Raw genomic sequence first — 19641 nt, forward strand, 5'->3', positions numbered from 1 at the left:
TAACAAATATATTTATAATTTGTAAATCATCAAAAGTGGACCCGTTATTAGGCAGTAAATTGGACTTATGTAACCTAACGCCAAAGACGACATGGTAGACTCTTGTTCTTGTATGCATATAGAGCTGCCGTAGTTATTAAAATCAACAGGCGTGTTATTATTACTTTGACCAACTAATTAAAGAAAATAAGAGGGTTGTTTCTTTCCAAGAGAAGATTTAGAATATTAATTTGATCTAGATCAAGTTGTTGGACCTGGTTTAGCTGAACCGGCATTCTGATTCTATTAGCATTTAGCAACAACTTGGGAGTGCGATTATTCACATTCAAAGCTAAACCGAATGTACTGGGAATCAAAGTCTGCTCCTATAAATTTAATAAATTGGAGCGGTCAAACATTTAGAACCGCTTCACCAGTCTTCGCAGAAGTTACATATGCGTGTGTGATCATACGAAATTTTTTCATATATATAAACAACAGATAGAGATCAATTCCAGAACACATCGATCTGCTTCTTGCTACAACACACCACAACTTTAATTATCACTCATCATATACTCAGAAATGGAGAAGTCACTGGTCAAAACTCCATTGAGAAAGCTAAGAAGAAGAGGAACGAAGCGGTCCTGGAGATTGAAGCAGAAGCTCAAGCTGACATGGAAGTTTATCAAGATCCAGGTAAGGTCACATCTACCTGGCGCCTTCTTGTCAACCAAGAAACGCCTCACGCACGTGAAATCAAGAAATCAAGATCAAGAACTAGCTCAAGTGGCCAGGAAGATCTGCAAAATCTCCAACGACTCCACCAGTTCGCTGGCGTTTCTTCTTCAGCTTCCGAAGTATTCAGCAACGGATTTTCTAGACCGCGGCGATCTGATGACTCCAGCTGCGTCTCCAAGGGAAAACATATCCAAAATGTGGCGTGAGCTTCACGGTTCCAAGAACTGGGAGAATATTCTTGATCCTCTACATCCATGGCTGAGGAGAGAAATAACCAAATATGGAGAGTTCGTGGAATCAGTCTATGATTCTCTCGATTTTGATCCTTTATCTGAATTCTGCGGAAGCTGTAGATACAACAGGAACAAACTCTTTGAGGAGCTTGGTTTAACAAGACATGGTTACAAGGTAACCAAATACATCTACGCCATGTCTCATGTGGATGTCCCTCAGTGGTTCTTGAGCTCATCTTTGGGTGCGACGTGGAGCAAAGACTCTAACTGGATGGGGTTTGTCGCTGTGAGTGGAGACAGAGAGTCATTGAGGATCGGCCGGAGAGACATTGTCGTGGCCTGGCGTGGCACCGTGACTCCTACTGAATGGTTCATGGATCTTAGAACTAGTAAAGAGCCTTTCGATTGTGAAAGTGAACATGGCAAGAGGGTGGTGAAGGTGCAAAGCGGGTTCTTCAGCATCTACAACTCCAAAAGCGAGCTCGCAAGGTACAATAAAGAAAGTGCATCTGAGCAGACAATGGAGGAAGTGAAGCGGTTAGTTAAGTTTTTTAAGGAAAGAGGCGAAGAGGTGAGCTTAACCATCACCGGTCATAGCCTTGGAGGTGCATTGGCGCTTATGAACGCTTACGAGGCCGCCAGAGATGTTCCGGAGTTATCTGGTAACGTTTCTGTGATCTCTTTTGGTGCGCCGAGGGTAGGTAACTTGGCATTCAAGGAAAGGCTAAACAGTTTAGGTGTTAAAGTCTTGCGTGTGGTGAACAAGCAAGACATTGTCCCTAAGCTTCCTGGTATCGTGTTCAACAAGGTTCTAAACAAACTCAACCCCATAACGTCGAAGCTAAATTGGGTCTACAGGCACGTCGGAACGCAGCTTAAGCTCGATGTATTCAGTTCTCCTTACGTAAAACGTGATTCGGACTTAGCGGGATCTCATAACCTCGAGGTGTATCTCCATGTTTTAGATGGCTTCCACCGCAAGAAATCAGGGTTTAGGGTTAACGCCAGGAGAGACGTTGCGTCTGTGAACAAGAGTACAGATATGTTACTGGATCATCTAAGAATACCTGAGTGTTGGTACCAAGTGGCACATAAGGGTCTGATTCTCAACAAGCAGACCGGCCGGTGGGTGAAGCCAGTCCGGGCCCCGGAAGACATTCCCTCTCCTTTATCGACCGGACAAAAACCTATGTATAGCTCGTGAGTTTAAAATAATAATTATATTCCTTCCATTCATTCGTTTCATAAATCATTTGTCTTTGTGAATTTTGATTACAAAATTTCAATTTGATGTACATATATCAAGTTGTGAATGCATCTGTGTTTATAGTACATTTTATACTAGTTACAACATCTAAAGGAAAACCGAACGTGTCAACATACAATAGATAAGAACTAAAACATGTACATCCTTTAGACGAAGCTAAAACAGTTTTGTATTTACTCTCCTGAAGAGAGCACACCCTATAGGATTATGGAAAGTGTTATTCATTATTGACATGGTACTAGAGTATATATACATGAACAAGAGACGTAGACTAGAGTATTCTATTTACAAAGTAGTCACTATACTTATATTATCTATATGCCCCCTCAAGATGGAGGGGCTGAGGACACTCCAATCTTGGAACATGCTTGCTGGAACTGGCTTCTCGGTAGTGGTTTTGTCATTATGTCTGCTAACTGATCTCGAGAAGAGACATGTGTGACCCGGAGCCTGCATGCTTGAATCATGTTTCTTGTGAAGTGATAGTCCAAGGCGATGTGCTTCATTTTAGAATGAAAAACCAGGTTAGCACACAGATACGTAGATCCAACATTATCACAATATATTGCCGGAGGAGAAAGCAGCTGAAACTGTAACTCTGAAAGAAGAGAGCAAAGCCATGTAACTTCAGACGCTGTATTCGCAACTGCTCTATATTCAGCTTCCGTAGATGAACGCGCGACTCCTTTCTGTTTCTTTGATGACCATGAGATTGGGTTCTGTCCCAAGTAGATGATGTATCCATTTGTTGATGTGTAGTCGTCTGTATCGCCGGCCCAATCGGCATCAGAAAATGCATGTAATGTCAGTGGCGTGTGCTTGTGTAGGAAGATACCATGAGAGCTCGTACCTGCCAGATACCAGAGAACCCGTTTGGTGGCGAGTCAATGATCTTCCGTGGGTTGGTGCATAAACTGTGAGAGACGCGCAACGGAGTAGGAGATATCAGGGCGAGTGAAGGCTAAGTATTGTAAGCTTCCCACCACTGAACGGTATAGTGATGCATCTTTGAGCGGGACGCCACTGTTGAGCGTGAGCTTGGGTGTTGTCGGAAGTGGTGTAGCGACCGGTTTCGCGTCTGTCATGTTTGCCTTGTGTAGAAGATCAGTGATATATTTCTTCTGAGACAGATGAATGCCAGCCTTTGTGTGCTTCACTTCAATACCTAAGAAGTAGTGGAGATCAACAGGATCTTTGATGGAGAACCGAGACGCAAAAGCTTGAAGAACAGTTTGAACATAACGATCATCATTCCCGGTGACAATGATGTCATCAACGTAAACCAAGACATATGTGAGTGTGTTTCCAGTGGTATGGACAAAGAGTGATGTGTCTACGGAAGAGTTAACAAAGCCAGCAGTAAGAAGATGTCGTTTAAGAGACATAAACCAGGAGCGGGGAGCCTGTTTAAGACCATAGATTGGCTTGCGCAGGCGACAAACATGATGAGGACGGTCTCTGTCAACAAAGCCAGGAGGTTGCATCATATAGACTTCTTCAGTTAAGTCACCTTTGCAGAAAAGCGTTGTTGATATCCAGTTGCTTCAGAGGCCACGACTTTGTTACTGCAATATCAATAACCAAGCGAATGGTAGTTGATTTAATAACTGGACTGAAAGTTTCAGAATAATCAACCCCATATCTTTGTGTGTATCCTTTAGCAACAAGGCGACCTTTGGGACGTTTCTCTTCACCATTTGCAAGATACTTTGTGGTAAACAACCATCAACATCCAATAACATTATGTGCTGCATTTGGTGGTTCAAGATCCCACGTGTGATTGGCAATATGGGCATCAAACTCGTAGATTGCAGCCTTTCGCCATTTATCTTCTTTCATGGCTTGATTAATCGTTGTTGGTTCTGCGGCTCTATGTTTCTTTCCTGCAACAGTAAGAGTTAGTTTTTGGATTGGTTTGGTAATTTTGTTTTTGGCTCGAATTTGCATTTTGTGGATATTTTGTGGCTGTTCTTGTACTGGTATTTCTGGTTCAGTGGGTTGAACATGCATGGCTGGTGAGGGAGGAAGATGATTTGTCGTGGGTACTGACTGAGACGTGGGTGTTGTCTCATTTTGAGTAGGAGCAGTAGGCTCAGGAAGTGTGGGTGATTGCTGAGTCATGGGTTGTGACTCATTTTGAGAATGAGCAGTGGGCTCAGAGGTTGAAGAAGAGAGAGATTGAGGAGTAGAAGGTAATACCTGAGTAGTCGGAGGTTGCGGGTGAAGGTCTGTGCCCGAGGGTCCCATTCTTTCCGTCGGTATAGTTGTTGCCGGTGGAGTATATGATGAAGAAGGTGAGGACTTGTCATCTGGAACCTTTGTTTCTTTGTTGAAAGGAAACTCTGTTTCCACAAATTGCACATGTCTGGAAGTGTAGACACGGCTTGTTGTGGTGTCAAGACAGTAGTATGCGCTTTGTGTGGGAGAGTACCCAAGAAAAACACACTCAGTAGAGCGAGGCTGCAGCTTATGTTTGGTGTATGGACGTAGCCAAGGGAAACACTTGCATCCAAACACTCTAAGCTTCTCATAGTTGGGTGGTTCACCAAACAACTTCTGATATGGTGACTGCATATTGTTGGTGAGAGGAGGCGATTAATGAGGTAGACAGCAGCAGTGAAAGCGTATGTCCAGTACTCTTTTAGCATAGATGAAGTTGATAGGAGGGTGAGGCCTGTCTCAACAATGTGCCTATGTTTTCCTTCTGATACACCACTGTGTTGAGGTGTATGCGGTGGCGAGGTTAGATGACTGATTACATACTCTGCAAGAAACGACCGTATAGCTATATATTCGCCACCGTTGTCTGAAAAGAGAGTCCCTATTTTCGCCTGAAATTTGTTCTCCACAAGAGCTTTGTATGCAATAAACACCTCCTTGACTTCTGATTACTTTTTCAATTGATATAGCCATGTATAGCGAGAAAAATGATTGATGAGAACAAGATAGTAGCGGTAGTTGTCAATGGAGGTTATGGGAGATGACCAAACATCAGTGAAAGAAGATATAGATGAGTTTGTAAAAGGTAATTTGTGGCTCTTATTAATCAAACATTGAGAACAAGAAAGCTGTTTTTGAGAACTTGAACAAATAGGAAGTGAAAACTGAGAAACAATAGTGTTTAAAATAGAAGAAGATGGGTGGTCGAGCCGGGAATGCCAAGAAAACATAGAGGTTTTGGGGTTTGAAGAAGTGACCATGGCCTTTTCTTGAGCATGAGATACTGACCATTCATAGAGTTCATTCTTAGTCTTGCCTTGGAGCAATGGGACCCCCGTACTGAGATCCTTCACCTGAAAGGAGGCAGGGAAAAATTCAACAGAAACTCCATTAGTATTGCAGAGCCGATACACCAATATAAGATTCTTATCAACATCAGGAACACATAAGATTTTATTCAATACTAATTGACGAGTAGGAGTTGAGAGAATAGAGGAACCGGTGTGTGAGATCCGTTAAGACAAACCATCTGCAATGAGCACATCATCTCCTCCATTATACGGCTGGTGTAAGGCAAGATTGTTAAGGTTTGAAGTTATGTGATGTGTTGCTCCAGAGTCCAGGAGCCAATTCGCTGCAGTGTATGGTGAGTTGACCGCAACATTTGCTCTCGGTTGCCATTGCTTGAACGGATTTGCATTTGATGAGTTCCCTTGTTGTTGAAGCCCTTGAAGTTGTGGACATCTTCTTGCACTATGTCCCTGAGTATTGCACAGCTGACACTTGCCCAAGTACGGTTTGAAGGGCCTTTGTTCCGGTCGACTCTGCGATTGTGTGTACTGCACGTTATCACCAGAGTAGAAGGAATGAGGGTTCTTCTTGTTGTTGTAGTTGTTGCGATGATTGTTGTAGGTTTGTTGCGGACGATGTTGTGCCGCATTAGCTGAGGTGGGGATGACACTGGATGGAGTCGACCTGCTGGAGAGAATCTTTGCCTCATGATTCAACAAGCGCTCATGTACTTCCGTGATACTTGGAGCAGTATCCTTCAATCTGATCAACCACCATTTTGTAGTCATCAGGGAGTCCAGCCAGAATGATTTCCACTCTATCCTCATGATCATAGGGTTTTCCAAGTATCGCTAGTTGATCAAGCTTGGACATAGCGCCTTGGAGGTATTCATCAATTGTTTTCGTTCCCTTGGTGTAGATCTTCAGTTGATCTCAGAGATGCTTGATGTGACTGCGAATCGGTTTGGCATATGTAGCCGTCAGCTTCTCCCAGATCTGAGAGGCAGTGGTGGTGCGAGACACAGTTGGCTGGATAGACGTCGAAATAGCTCCAAGAAGAGGATTGTAGATAAGCTTGTCTTGTTTTGTTCAATGGACAAACTCAGGGCTGGGGACCAGGACATCATCAATTGTGATGTTCTGGGCAGGGATCACAGCATTGGCATCAAGATGCTTGGCGAGAGCGGAGCCATCCAACAAGGCATGAACTTGTAAACTCCACATGAGATAGTTTGTGCTTGTGAGTTTAGAGACGTTGGACATGTTGGGAGAGAGTTTGCGTTGTTGGTGATGGAGATCACTTCATTGGTATTGGAGGAAGAACTCATGGCGGCTGGGGGGGGGGGGTTTGAGCGTGAAAAAATTTTAGTCTAGGAGTAAAGCTCTGATACCATATAGGATTATGGAAAGTGTTATTCATTATTGACATGTACTAGAGTATATATACATGAACAAGAGACGTAGACTAGAGTATTCTATTTACAAAGTAGTCCCTATACTTATATTATCTATACACCCTTCTCAAAAAAATTGAATAACCCATAACCCGATCTCAACAAAAAAATCCAAGGGTTTTAACCATTAGGCCACTTTTTCGCTGGTTTTAATCCCATTTCAGTAGTTTGTGAGTTCTATTCTTGGAATGCGAACTCCACCCCCACATCCTAGAGCCAGTTATTGATCACAAAATTTGTTGATCGGTGTTGCAAATCCATACAATAGAAGTACAAAAAATCTTGTAGATGATCTACCTATAGTTCTCAATTCTTCTTCCCAGAAACTTTCAGTAAATGATCTCCATTATCGATTACGCAGTTGAAATTTCTGAACAACACCAATAATCCTCTAACACACTAATAGAGAAATCAAAACATATCCAGAATCTCCCACATGTAACTTGTTACTAATTGTGCATACAACATATAATGTACCAAAAAAAAAAGAACATGTTTTTGGTAATCAGAACATTTTTGTTTTGAACCATAGTAAATGTTGTTTCTCTTATTCAATATCTCAAGGTAACAACTAAATCAACACAGTATTCATTCAATATTTACCGACTATCTTCTAATAAAAACTAGGTGATAACCCACGCGCATGCGCAGAGTGAGTTTTTATAATAATGTTTATTTATTAAATGGTTTTAACATTTTGCAACAATACAATTTTTATCGACTATATAATGACGAATACAAATGTTGGTTTCTTAAATAGATCATCGTTGTTGAATAGCTAAAATATTACATCTCATTTTAATTATTTTTAAAACTTCATATGCACAAAAAAAATTAAGTTTTGCGGCTGACACAAATCACCAAAAACAAATAGGCAACATCGATTATATAATGACGAAAGGGGATTAGGTTTTTTGCTCTCGATTTGTATACTATTGACTCTCCATAAGTGATTTCATTTTCTACCTCAATAAAATTGTACTTTCGTTCTCGTCTTTGTTTCAATGATATGAGTTAAGTTTCTTTTTTTAACTTCTTCTATGAATTCGGTGAATTACATAAGTGTCAATTTAAAAAAAAAATAGACATCTGTAAAAATTAGTTTCACTCGAGATATATATCTAAGAATCAAAATTTTGAAAAAAAATCACCGGAAAACTATATTAACAAATTAATGTTCAAATCTAATATATCAAGTTGATATAGAATATAAGTGCAGACTCGAAATATAAATGTTTGTCAAGTATATATTCACCAGTTCGGTTTAAAAATCATCTAATTCAAGAACAACAAAACAAATTACTTATTTCACCAGTTTGGGTAATATCTGAATCCGAACGGATAATATCTGAACCCGAATGGATATCCAAAGATAACCAAACATAAGTATACTTATACTTATATTTCTAATTTACTTTTCTCATTTTATTTAAAATATTTATATTAATGATGTTTAGTTTCACTCGAATTAATATTTATACACAGCGAGCTGCTCAGGCAAGATTGGTAGTGAATGTGACAGTACCAACTATTCCTGGTAGATGGTGTTATACAGATGGATTATGGAAAGAAAATGATAGATACTCGGAACAAGGGTGGTACAGTACTTTGGAAGGTTTTGCTGGTTTGATGGGAGCGAGGAACACTAGAGTGAGTCAATCACCCCTTCATTCGGAAGTAGAGACACTTATTTGGGGGATGAAATGTATGAGGAATTTAAGACAGCTTACAGTTACTTTTGCGACAGATTATTCTCAATCGGTGAAGATGGTTTCTGAACCTGAAGAACGGCCTGCATTTGCAAGTTATCTGGAAGACATCAAGGTCCTACAAAGCAGTTTCCATAGCTCAGAGCTCATCCATATACCAAGGACGCATAATTCAAGGGCGGACAGTCTAGCACGCAGTGCAAGAAAGCAACCCTCTTTTGTTGTCCATATGGATGCGGAGCTACCAGTTTGGTTTACAGAATCTATATGAGTCTGTTTGTTGCTGACAAAAAATAATAATAATAATAATGATGTTTATTGCTCAAAATTAGATAATATACATATAATTATGGACAAAATCATTTGCTACTTGCTTAAAATACATATCAAGCTCTTGTTTCTTCCATTAACAAAAGTTGCATCTAAAATTTCAAAACAACAACTAAATTAGTGTGTTTCTAATCTATTAATAGTTTAGTCTTTTAAGAATTAGAAAATCAGTTAAATTAAAATATATTTTAAATACAAAAAATTTAAACAATGAATAATTTATTTATTTTTCTTCAAAATTAGATATCCGAACCCAGCCCAAAATATCCGAACCCGAACATAAAATACCCGAATCCGACTCAAAATGTAGAAATACCCGAATGGTTCTATAACTTTATACTGAAATTGTGACAACCTATCCCGCTCACTCGGAATCTGACTCACAGCCCTGCAGGGCACTGACTCCAACTCCTCCATTATGAATTCTCTCTGACTCCATAATTAGGTTGTTGGTGAGGCTCGAACCCACCGCCAACCAAAAATAACCGATACGAGATCATGGGGGATCAATTGGTGACAACTCATCCTGGAGGAGTGTTGTTAAAGGGTGAGGTCATGGGTTCGAGACTCACCAACAACCTAATTATGCAGTCAGAGAGAACTCATAATGGAGGGGTTGGGGTCGGTGCCCTGCAGGGCTGTGAGCCGGATTCCGAGTGAGCGGGATGGGTTGTCACAGAAATACCCGATACGAACCCGAACGTGTATCCGAACGCCCACCCTTACAATATATGATCATTTGTATCTTGTTTGAACAAAAAAAGTTAAACCATTGATCGCAAATTTTTTAATGTATGACTTTTACCATTTTTAGTAATTTATAGTTGTTTTTAAAAATTCAAAATATAACATATAAAAAAATTAATTTTTTTTATTATATGCTTAATGTGATTGTTTAATTTTTTTAATAGTATAAAATTAAACAAATATGAGAAAATGTTAGAAAAATTGTTATCAAATATGTATTATTCGTAATCATTAATTGTCATATACTCCCTCCGTTCCTAAAAGATATATGTTCTGGAAAAAAAAAATGTTTCAAAAAGATACATTTTTTACTTTTTCAATGTATGATTTTATGAAAAATTGTAAGTTTCAAAAAAATTAAAGGTGTTTATTGAATTTCTATTGGCTAAAAATTATGAAAAATTGTTATTCACAAAAAACAATGCATATTTAATGAGTTTTCTTAATATATATGAAAAGTCTAGAATATGCATCTTTTAAAAACAGAGGGAGTATATGTTAATCATATTAGGTAATTCCGTAGCTTTTATTTAAGGAAAGAAAAAATATTATTTTGTACACTACTAATTAATTTGATAGTTAGTTTAATAAAAATCATATTATATGTTTATATGGATCAATTTATTATTTTAACAATTCTAAGAATCATTCTCGTGATAACACGTGGCTACGAAAATATGTTAATGTTCCAAGATTAATATAGAGGGGATGTACATATTGCGATCGATTATCTTTTCCAAAAACCAAACTTTGGTTGGGTTTAAGAACCTAGTTTATAGAATAAGTTTTTTTTTGGTATTATTTTATATTATAACATGAAAACGTAAACTTGAAATCTAAAATATCAATCGGAAGCCGTTTTGATAATCAATAGAAATTGTTGTGAATTTGGAAATGTCTTTTCTAGATAACCATATTTTCATTCTTATTGGACTTTTCATGACATTAGTATCAGGATGGGTATCATTACAAAATTGTTTGTTTATTAGAGTTTTAGAAGCAGAATGTAAACATGAAAAATTCTTTAGATTTTTTTTAGAATATGCATCAATTTATAACTATTTTTTTAATCAATCAACAAAAATTTGGAAGAAAACTTAAGACAGAATTTCAACTTCCAAAAAAAACTTCGTTTGTTAACGGAATGCATAAGTTTCATTTTAACTTTGCATTGAAGACCTAAACATTATAGTAGTACTATTTTTAATTCGATATAACTATGAATTATCTATTTATCTACAATAATAAATGAGATTTCTCTCTCTCTTCATGCTGAATGGGCAATTTGTGACACCTGATAACTTCTGTTTTCAATTGAGTTTAGAAATATTTGCTTATGGATTTGGGCTGATATAGACTTTACAAAAGCCCAGATTGAAGATTACCATATTCTCACCGGCCACCGTCTTCTTGTCTTCCTTTCCTCTACACCAAGAAGCTTATACTGTAACGCATTTGTATGCATTGATGCTATCTAATTAAATCCCAGAATTATGGTTTCATTGCCACTCCTCCCACTAAGTCTCATTAAATAACATGTATGTAACTAACCTTCTTCTTGTAGCTTGCCTGATATTGATCTCCTATAAATAGACATGAAAAACTCACTTATTTTCATCGCTTACACCTTCAAGCACCTCCATAAGGAGAGATAATTGTACGAGTTAAGCGGGTTCAAACCACCACTTCAAGCTCCACCGTCGCCATCCTCTGCACCGAGTTTGTTGAAATGACCGCCAATGTTCATCCAATACCCACACATATGTTCAGGTTCTGCAGCCACGACCAACTCATGCTGTTGGAAAACACAAACATCGACTTTCCAGGTTATGCTTGGGCATATAAATAATAATTGATTTCATCGGTCTTCTTAATCCCTCATCGTCTCGAGGAGAGGATTTAGAAAAATCAATCCCAAGGAAAGGCTCTCAATTCTAAAGCCTTGAAGCTTTTTCTCCAACTCTCTTCACTCTGTCTCAGTTCTAAAGCCCTCACTTCAAGTGTAAGCAGTCCTATCTCACTGTTCTTTACACTTACTGGAAAGGTGAATTGCTTGCAGATCTTCGATTTCACTGTGATTTATCATATATTCTGTTTTTAGATGAACGTATTGCAACTTCGATATCAAAACCGCTGACTCTTCTTTTTTCTATGCATGTGGTGTGTTGAAGATGATAAGGCTATCCAAATAGCCAGGAAAATCTCTAATATTAAGATTATTCATGTCTTTCTTGATTTTAATTTCAAGAAAGATAGTGAATTTACAGAATCTTCACTGGTTGTGGTTGTTAATGATTACTGAGACATCACCTCTCTGATTTTATCTCCTATATATGCCATATTCTTCTGGCCGAAATTTCCTTACGTATTGTCTTTTGTTTTGCAGGTGAATGTTTACTTGGAAGCTGGCTTATTCTGAGGAGCTTGACATCCGCAAAACGTTCCCAGCCTTGGACGCTAGGTATATGTTTGTAAGCTTATTATTGTGTAAGCATAGCGAGAAGAAACAAGGAATATTTTTTAGTCTCTCAGAAAAGAAATTGCAGAAATTGGTTTGGTATATATAAGGTTCATAGTGTTTTTTTTTATTTAAGAAACTGACCTATCAGACCTTCCTTGCAAGCGTTAGTCAAATAAAGCCTAAGATTATATCCACTGCACCTCTCTTTGAAAAGAGGTTCAAAGGATGTAAGCTGGGAGTTTTTATGAGAAGACAATCCTTGCAGATATTGGTACACAGCAAATCTAAACACTTTAACATTCATTTTCCTGACTCGCACATTATAAAAATTCTTTCACTCTTTTCCACACAGACAATTGACTTCCTATGAACCAGTAAAGTTGAGGCCATCAAAACTATCGATGGGTGGTGCTACATTTCATGTCCCAAATGTTCCAAAAAACTGCAGCCTCGAATATGATCCTTCAGTTGCACAACATGTTGTGACACCACCGCCGTTGGTGTCGTCAGGTAACACTTTACCATTATTGCATTTATGTTCCGTAAAGCTCCTATCAAGTGATTGTTGATCAAAAAAGGAACACGTTTTTTTGGTTTTTGGTTGGTAAGTTTGGTTGTTACACCAACTCACCACCAACTCACAAATCACCCTCCTATAAATACATGCATGAAGGAGAAGGGGAAATTCATCCCAAACAAGAAAAACAAAGCAAGAGAGAACAAGAGAAGAGAAGAAGAGAGAGTGCAAGAGAGAAAAAAAAAATATCTTTCTTGTGAGAAAATCTTTCTTTTTAAGAAATTACGAATAATTTCTTGAGTGTATTTGGGATCGGGTGTGAGTTGAGAGTTTGTAAAATTTCCCGGGTTGATAATAAAAGATCTGTAGCAGGTCCGGAGACGTAGGCAACATTGGCCGAACTCCATTAACAATTTTGTGTGCGTTTTCCCGCTCCCATAAATTCTGGTTTTTTCCGCAAAATTTGACCGCGTATTTCCTAACAACTGGTATCAGAGCCTGAGTTACGGTGATCGGTCAAATTTTTTGCGGGGTTACTATTCACGTGAACAGTACTTCGTGAATAGTGAATTTTCTCGGTAACATCGGTTTGTCGACGAAGGTGTTCTAATACACGGTGGTTCCAGAAACGATGGGAGGCGAAGACGGTTTGGCGCACAGTATCGGGATTATGCATTTTGGAGAATGCAAATTGAAGATTATCTGTACGGAAATAAGCTTCATCAACCGCTGAGCAAGAAGCCTGAGAAGATGGATCAGGATGAGTGGGAGCTCCTTGACAGACAAGTTCTGGGTGTTATAAGGTTAACACTGTCGAAAAACGTTGCTCACAACGTTGCGAAGGAGAAGACCACAGAAGGGCTCATGAAAGTTCTCTCTGATATGTATGAGAAACCTTCGGCAAACAATAAGGTATTTCTCATGAAGAAACTCTTTCATTTGAAGATGGAAGAAGGTGGCCTGGTTGCCGCACATGTGAACGAGTTCAACACGATTGTCAACCAACTGTCATCGGTTGAAATCGAGTTTGATGATGAAGTGCGAGCACTGATTTTGTTGGCATCTCTGCCAAATAGTTGGGAGCCGATGAGGGCAGCGGTTAGTAATTCTGTGGGTACTCAAAAGCTTAAATTCAATGATGTTAGAGATCGTATCCTTGGTGAGGAAGTTCGAAGGATAGACTCTGGGGAGGCATCAACGAGCTCTGCTTTCAACGTGGAAAACAGAGGGAGAAACCCAGATAGAAATAACCGGAGTAATGGCAGATCGAAGTCAAGGAATGGATGGGGCCAGTCCAAATTCAGACAGCCTGCAGAGTGCTGGAATTATGGAAAGACAGGTCACATTAAGAAGAATTGTCGAGCACCACCGAAGAAGGAAGACAACAATAGAGGCGGAGCCAATGTAGTGACACGTGAAATCGCTGATGCATTGGTAGTGTCTGTTGATTCCCCGAGGAAAATTGAAGCTCGTGATGCAACTGCAAATACCACCAAAGCGTCAATCTCCTATGTCGATAGCCCAGTCGATTCATGGGTGCTTGACTCAGGAGCGTCGTTCCACACCACACCGCACCATAACATCATGGAAAATTATGTTGCGGGAAATTACGGAAAGGTATATCTTGCTGATGGGTTACCTTTGGACATAGTTGGTATTGGAGATATCAACCTACAAATGTCAGACGGACGTGTGTGGAAGATTACCAAGGTCAGACATGTGCCAAAGTTGATGCGAAATCTGATTTCAGTAGGTCAACTTGATGATATGGGGCACGATGTTAATTTTGGTGGTGGAGCCTGGAGAGTCAAGAAAGGTTCCATGGTGGTGGCTAGAGGTCATAAAAGAGGCACTCTTTATATGACGACGAGTTATCAAGACACTGTTGCTGTTGTCGAGAATGCCAAACATACCAAGTTGTGGCATTGTAGGTTGGGGCACATGAGTGAGAAAGGGATGAAACTCATGGTGGAAAATGGCGCTCTTCCGGATCTGAAGACGGTGGATCATCAGATGTGTGAAAGTTGCATCCTTGGGAAACAGAAACGAGTTAGTTTCTCTAAAGGAGGAAGAGAGCCAAAATCTAAGAAGTTAGAGCTGGTACACACTGACGTGTGGGGACCCGCTCCTGTTGCATCGCTGGGAGGTTCGTACTACTATGTGACCTTTATCGACGACTCCACAAGAAAGGTGTGGGTCTACTTCATGAAGAACAAATATGAAGTGTTCTCGGTTTTCAAGAGATGGAAAACCATGGTTGAGGTTGAGACGAATCTCAAGTTGAAGTGTCTAAGGTCTGATAATGGTGGTGAGTATATCAGCGGCGAGTTCACGAGATACTGCGCTGATAACGGGATCAAGATGGAGAAGACTATTCCTGGAACGCCTCAACAGAATGGAATAGCGGAAAGGATGAACCGAACCTTGAACGAGCGTGCAAGGAGCATGAGATTGCACTGTGGATTACCAAAGACATTTTGGGCAGATGCAATCAGTACTGCAGCCTACTTAATCAACAGAGGACCGTCTGTGCCGTTGGGATTTAAGATCCCTGAAGAAGTTTGGAGCGGAAAGAAAGTAAACCTTTCTTATCTAAAGGTGTTTGGTTGCTTAGCTTATGTTCACATTGACGATGCTGCAAGAAGTAAACTTGACTCGAAGTCTAAAAAGTGTTACTTCATCGGTTATGGTGACACGGAGTTTGGTTACCGGTTTTGGGATGACGAAAATCGGAAGATCATCCGCAGCAAAAATGTTGTGTTCAACGAAGAAGCGTTGTACAAGGATAAGCTAAGAGAAGGCTCGGAGAAGAAAGAGCCTGGAGCTGTTGACTTAGAAGATATCCTGACACCGGAGTTGCCACAGGATACCGCAACAGCAGAAGAAGAAATCTCTCAAGACGAGAGTGGTGAGGCTGAAGAAAGTGATGATTCTGAAGTGGTCCCATATACACCAGTCACGGAGTTACGACGGTCAAGCAGAATCATCAGAAAGCCAGTAAGATTCTCTCCATCGCTCAACTACATTCTGCTCACAGACAGAGGCGAGCCTGAATGTTATGAGGAAGCTATGCAAGTTGATGAGTCGATCAAGTGGGAGCTTGCAATGAACGACGAGATGGACTCGTTGTTATCCAATCACACGTGGGAGTTAGCAGATTTGCCTAAGGAGAAAAAGGCATTGCATAACAAGTGGGTCTACCGAATAAAAGAAGAACCTGATGGGAATAAGCGCTATAAAGCGAGGCTTGTTGTGAAGGGATTCCAACAAAAAGAAGGCGTTGACTACACCGAAATCTTCTCTCCTGTAGTCAAAATGGTGACCATTAGAACGGTTCTTGGGCTGGTAGCACAAGAAGATCTGCATCTTCAACAGATGGATGTGAAGACGGCATTTCTTCACGGTGATTTGGATGAGGAAATTTATATGAAGCAACCCGAAGGCTTTGAGATCAAAGGGAAGGAAAGCCTTGTTTGTAAGCTGAAAAGGAGTTTGTACGGCTTAAAACAAGCTCCAAGACAGTGGTATAAACGGTTCGACAACTTTATTAAAGGCGTTGGTTTCTTGAGGTGTGAAGCTGACCACTGTTGTTACTTCAAGACACTTGAAGAGTCCTACTTGATATTGCTCCTATATGTCGATGACATGCTGATAGTAGGAGCATACTTGCACGAGATCAATAGCTTGAAGACGAAACTCTCAGAAGAGTTTGCGATGAAAGACCTTGGAGAAGCAAGACAGATTCTAGGGATGAGAATCAGTAGGAGCAAGGAAGGTCTTAAGCTATCACAAGAGGAGTATGTGAAGAAAGTCCTCAAGAGGTTTAACGTGGATGACGCGAAGCCAGTTAGTACTCCCCTGGCAAGTCACTTTCGGTTATCCAGAGAACAGTCTCCAAAGACGGAAGATGAGATGGCATGTATGGATAAAGTTCCATATGCTTCTGCTATAGGAAGCCTGATGTACGCGATGATATGTACAAGGCCAGACATTGCACATGCAGTGGGAGTCGTTAGCAAATTTATGAGCAATCCAGGGAAGGAACATTGGGAAGCCGTTAAGTGGATTTTTAGATATCTAAAAGGAAATCCAAGTTTATCGCTACGTTTCACGAAGTCTAAGACGGGATTGCAGGGATATGTTGATGCTGACAATGGAGGTGACATTGACAGCACGAAGAGCACAACCGGGTATGTCTACACCTTTGGCGGTACTGCAATTTGTTGGGTTTCAAAGTTGCAGAAAATTGTATCTCTATCAAGCTGTGAAGTTGAGTATGTTGCGGTAACGGAGGCAACAAAAGAGATGATATGGCTACAGTCTTTTCTAGAGGAGCTAAGCCATGGCCAAGAGAAAAGTGTGTTGTACTGTGATAGTAAGAGTGCCATCGACTTGGCAAAGAATCCAGTTTACCATGCTCGGACGAAGCACATACATCGTCGATATCATTTCATCAGATCAGCGTTGGAAGATGAAATGTTGGTGCTTGAGAAGATCCCAAGAAGCAAGAATCCGGCAGACATGCTAACGAAGGTCGTGCCGTATGATAAGCTGAGGTTGTGTGTAACCTCAGTTGGCTTGTCAGAGTAACAAGCTGAGAAGACCTGCTACATCGATCAAAGTGTGAAGACAGATTGAAATCAGTCTTCAAGTGGGAGATTGTTGATCAAAAAAGGAACACGTTTTTTTGGTTTTTGGTTGGTAAGTTTGGTTATTACACCAACTCACCACCAACTCACAAATCACCCTCCTATAAATACATGCATGAAGGAGAAGGGGAAATTCATCCCAAACAAGAAAAACAAAGTAAGAGAGAACAAGAGAAGAGAAGAAGAGAGAGTGCAAGAGAGAAAAAAAAAATATCTTTCTTGTGAGAAAATCTTTCTTTTTAAGAAATTACGAATAATTTCTTGAGTGTATTTGGGATCGGGTGTGAGTTGAGAGTTTGTAAAATTTCCCGGGTTGATAATAAAAGATCTGTAGCAGGTCCGGAGACGTAGGCAACATTGGCCGAACTCCGTTAACAATTTTGTGTGTGTTTTTCCGCTCCCATAAATTCTGGTTTTTTCCGCAAAATTTGACCGCGTATTTCCTAACAGTGATGTCATCGGGCTAACCATATGTCCGCCACTCAAAATGTTTATGTCTTCTAGGTAACGGTCGAGATGGATGTCGATGATGGGACAAAGTCAGCCGTGTGACACCTTCGTGTGTTAACCAAACAAGAATTCCCACCTTCTCATTTACTCTTCTTAACCAATTTTAGCCATGATAAATTTGACATGTACGCCTATATTCAAGCTTCCGTGATATGGTGACAGCCAGACATGGTATACACTAGGAGCTAAGCCTCAAACAACTACCTAAAACATGAGATATGTGTAACTTCTAATCGAAACAATTACACATGTATGCCTATGAAATGTTGAAACACCACTGGACTTCTTGACCTGGCGTGCAAGACTGTGGCGGATATGATGATAGGAAAGACTCGAGTAGGGATGTGCACGCACTTCAACATCAAGAACGACTACACACCTGAGGAAGAATCTGAGGTTTGCAAGGAGAATGTGTGAGCCTTCGAGTGACTTTTGCTCCCTGGTGGTTTAGAATAGTCTTCTATTAGATGTATTCTTTCTTTTCCCCTTTGGTTTGAAGTTTGTCATATGTCTACGAACACCTAATGCTTTGTTCTATTAACAAGTTCTGTTAGTTTTTATCATAAAGTTTGGGTCTTTGTGCTATCTTTTGATCTATAGTTGGTCGCTATCATCATCGTTTGATCTAACTCTGTACATACCTTCACACCAAAAAAACTCTCTACTTACCAGTAGACCATGTTATTGATCCAAACGCACGTTCCTAAGTGTGGATGTTGATGATAAAAAGAGATTACTTATTATAATATACACATTTCAACGCATTCAGAACTAACATTAAAAGTCACTACAGTTATGTATCAACAAGTGTCACTTTAATCGAAAATATACAAAGTCACCGACCCCATCTTCTTTTATGTTAACTATATTTATATGTCTTGCTTTACAAGCTTTACCAAGAGATGTTTAAGAAAACATCAGCTGCGAGCAGTGATGCCCACGGCTGCCATGGCCAAAGAGTGAAGACCGGGCGTCAAAGCTTGATGGTCAACGACTCCCCTCAAGGCCTCAACAGTCACATAAATGCAAACAGATAGATGATAACATCAACAATAAATTCAACAAAGGTAAGAACTCTACATCTGAAATCATACTCAAAAAAAAAAACTACCAACATTACACTACTAACAATATTGTAAAAACAATTATGACTTAATATTCAATAAATTTAACTAACATGAATAAATTAATATTTTTTTGGTTTCGAATCACATCAGTGTAAAATATGAATAAATTTGGTAAAATGAATATATTTTTTTCGAAAAACCTCTTATAAATATGTGTTCATAATATAAACATAATTTAATAATTAGTGTATACAAAATTTACATTAATATAAAGATAATTTTTGATTGTTTGTTTTCACACAGTAGTCCATTTTTAGTTTTTTTTAAAAACCTCAACATATTTTGATGTTATTTTATTATTTTCCATGCAAAATTGCATCTGCATTTAAGGTACATAATTTCAATACATCAAATGGTCGAATAAAATAACACGAAATTTGCATTTGTAAAATTTAATTAATAAATATAATTTAAAAACTCTTTTTCTCTTTTGCATAAAAATATAATTCAAAATATATAAATCTATAAATTCTAAAAAACTGTTTTTGTAAACTAGTAAAATATTCTAGTTTGTAGTTTTAATGTATTTAACACTCTCAGATATGGAAACAACCATTATCATATAGTTTACCACCTAACATATACCCCACGTTATTTATAAAATTTTAGCTATTATTTATTTAAGAGAAATAAATTTGACGATTAAATTTTATTAATCCAAAAATATAGTAAAATAGTATTTTAAC

General features: G+C 39.2%; 1 protein-coding gene across 1 annotated transcript; it reads left to right on the plus strand.

Moving 5' to 3' along the window:
• The first annotated feature begins 330 nt into the window (after positions 1–330).
• Positions 331–2285, plus strand: LOC106394391 (phospholipase A1-Igamma1, chloroplastic-like). The gene has a single exon (XM_013834965.3). It carries the CDS (start codon positions 565–567, stop codon positions 2155–2157), a length of 1593 nt encoding a protein of 530 aa, XP_013690419.1. The 5' UTR covers positions 331–564; the 3' UTR covers positions 2158–2285.
• Positions 2286–19641: the final 17356 nt, after the last annotated feature.

This window comes from Brassica napus, chromosome C7 (assembly GCF_020379485.1).
Source record: "Brassica napus cultivar Da-Ae chromosome C7, Da-Ae, whole genome shotgun sequence".
NCBI classification, from domain to species: domain Eukaryota; kingdom Viridiplantae; phylum Streptophyta; class Magnoliopsida; order Brassicales; family Brassicaceae; genus Brassica; species Brassica napus.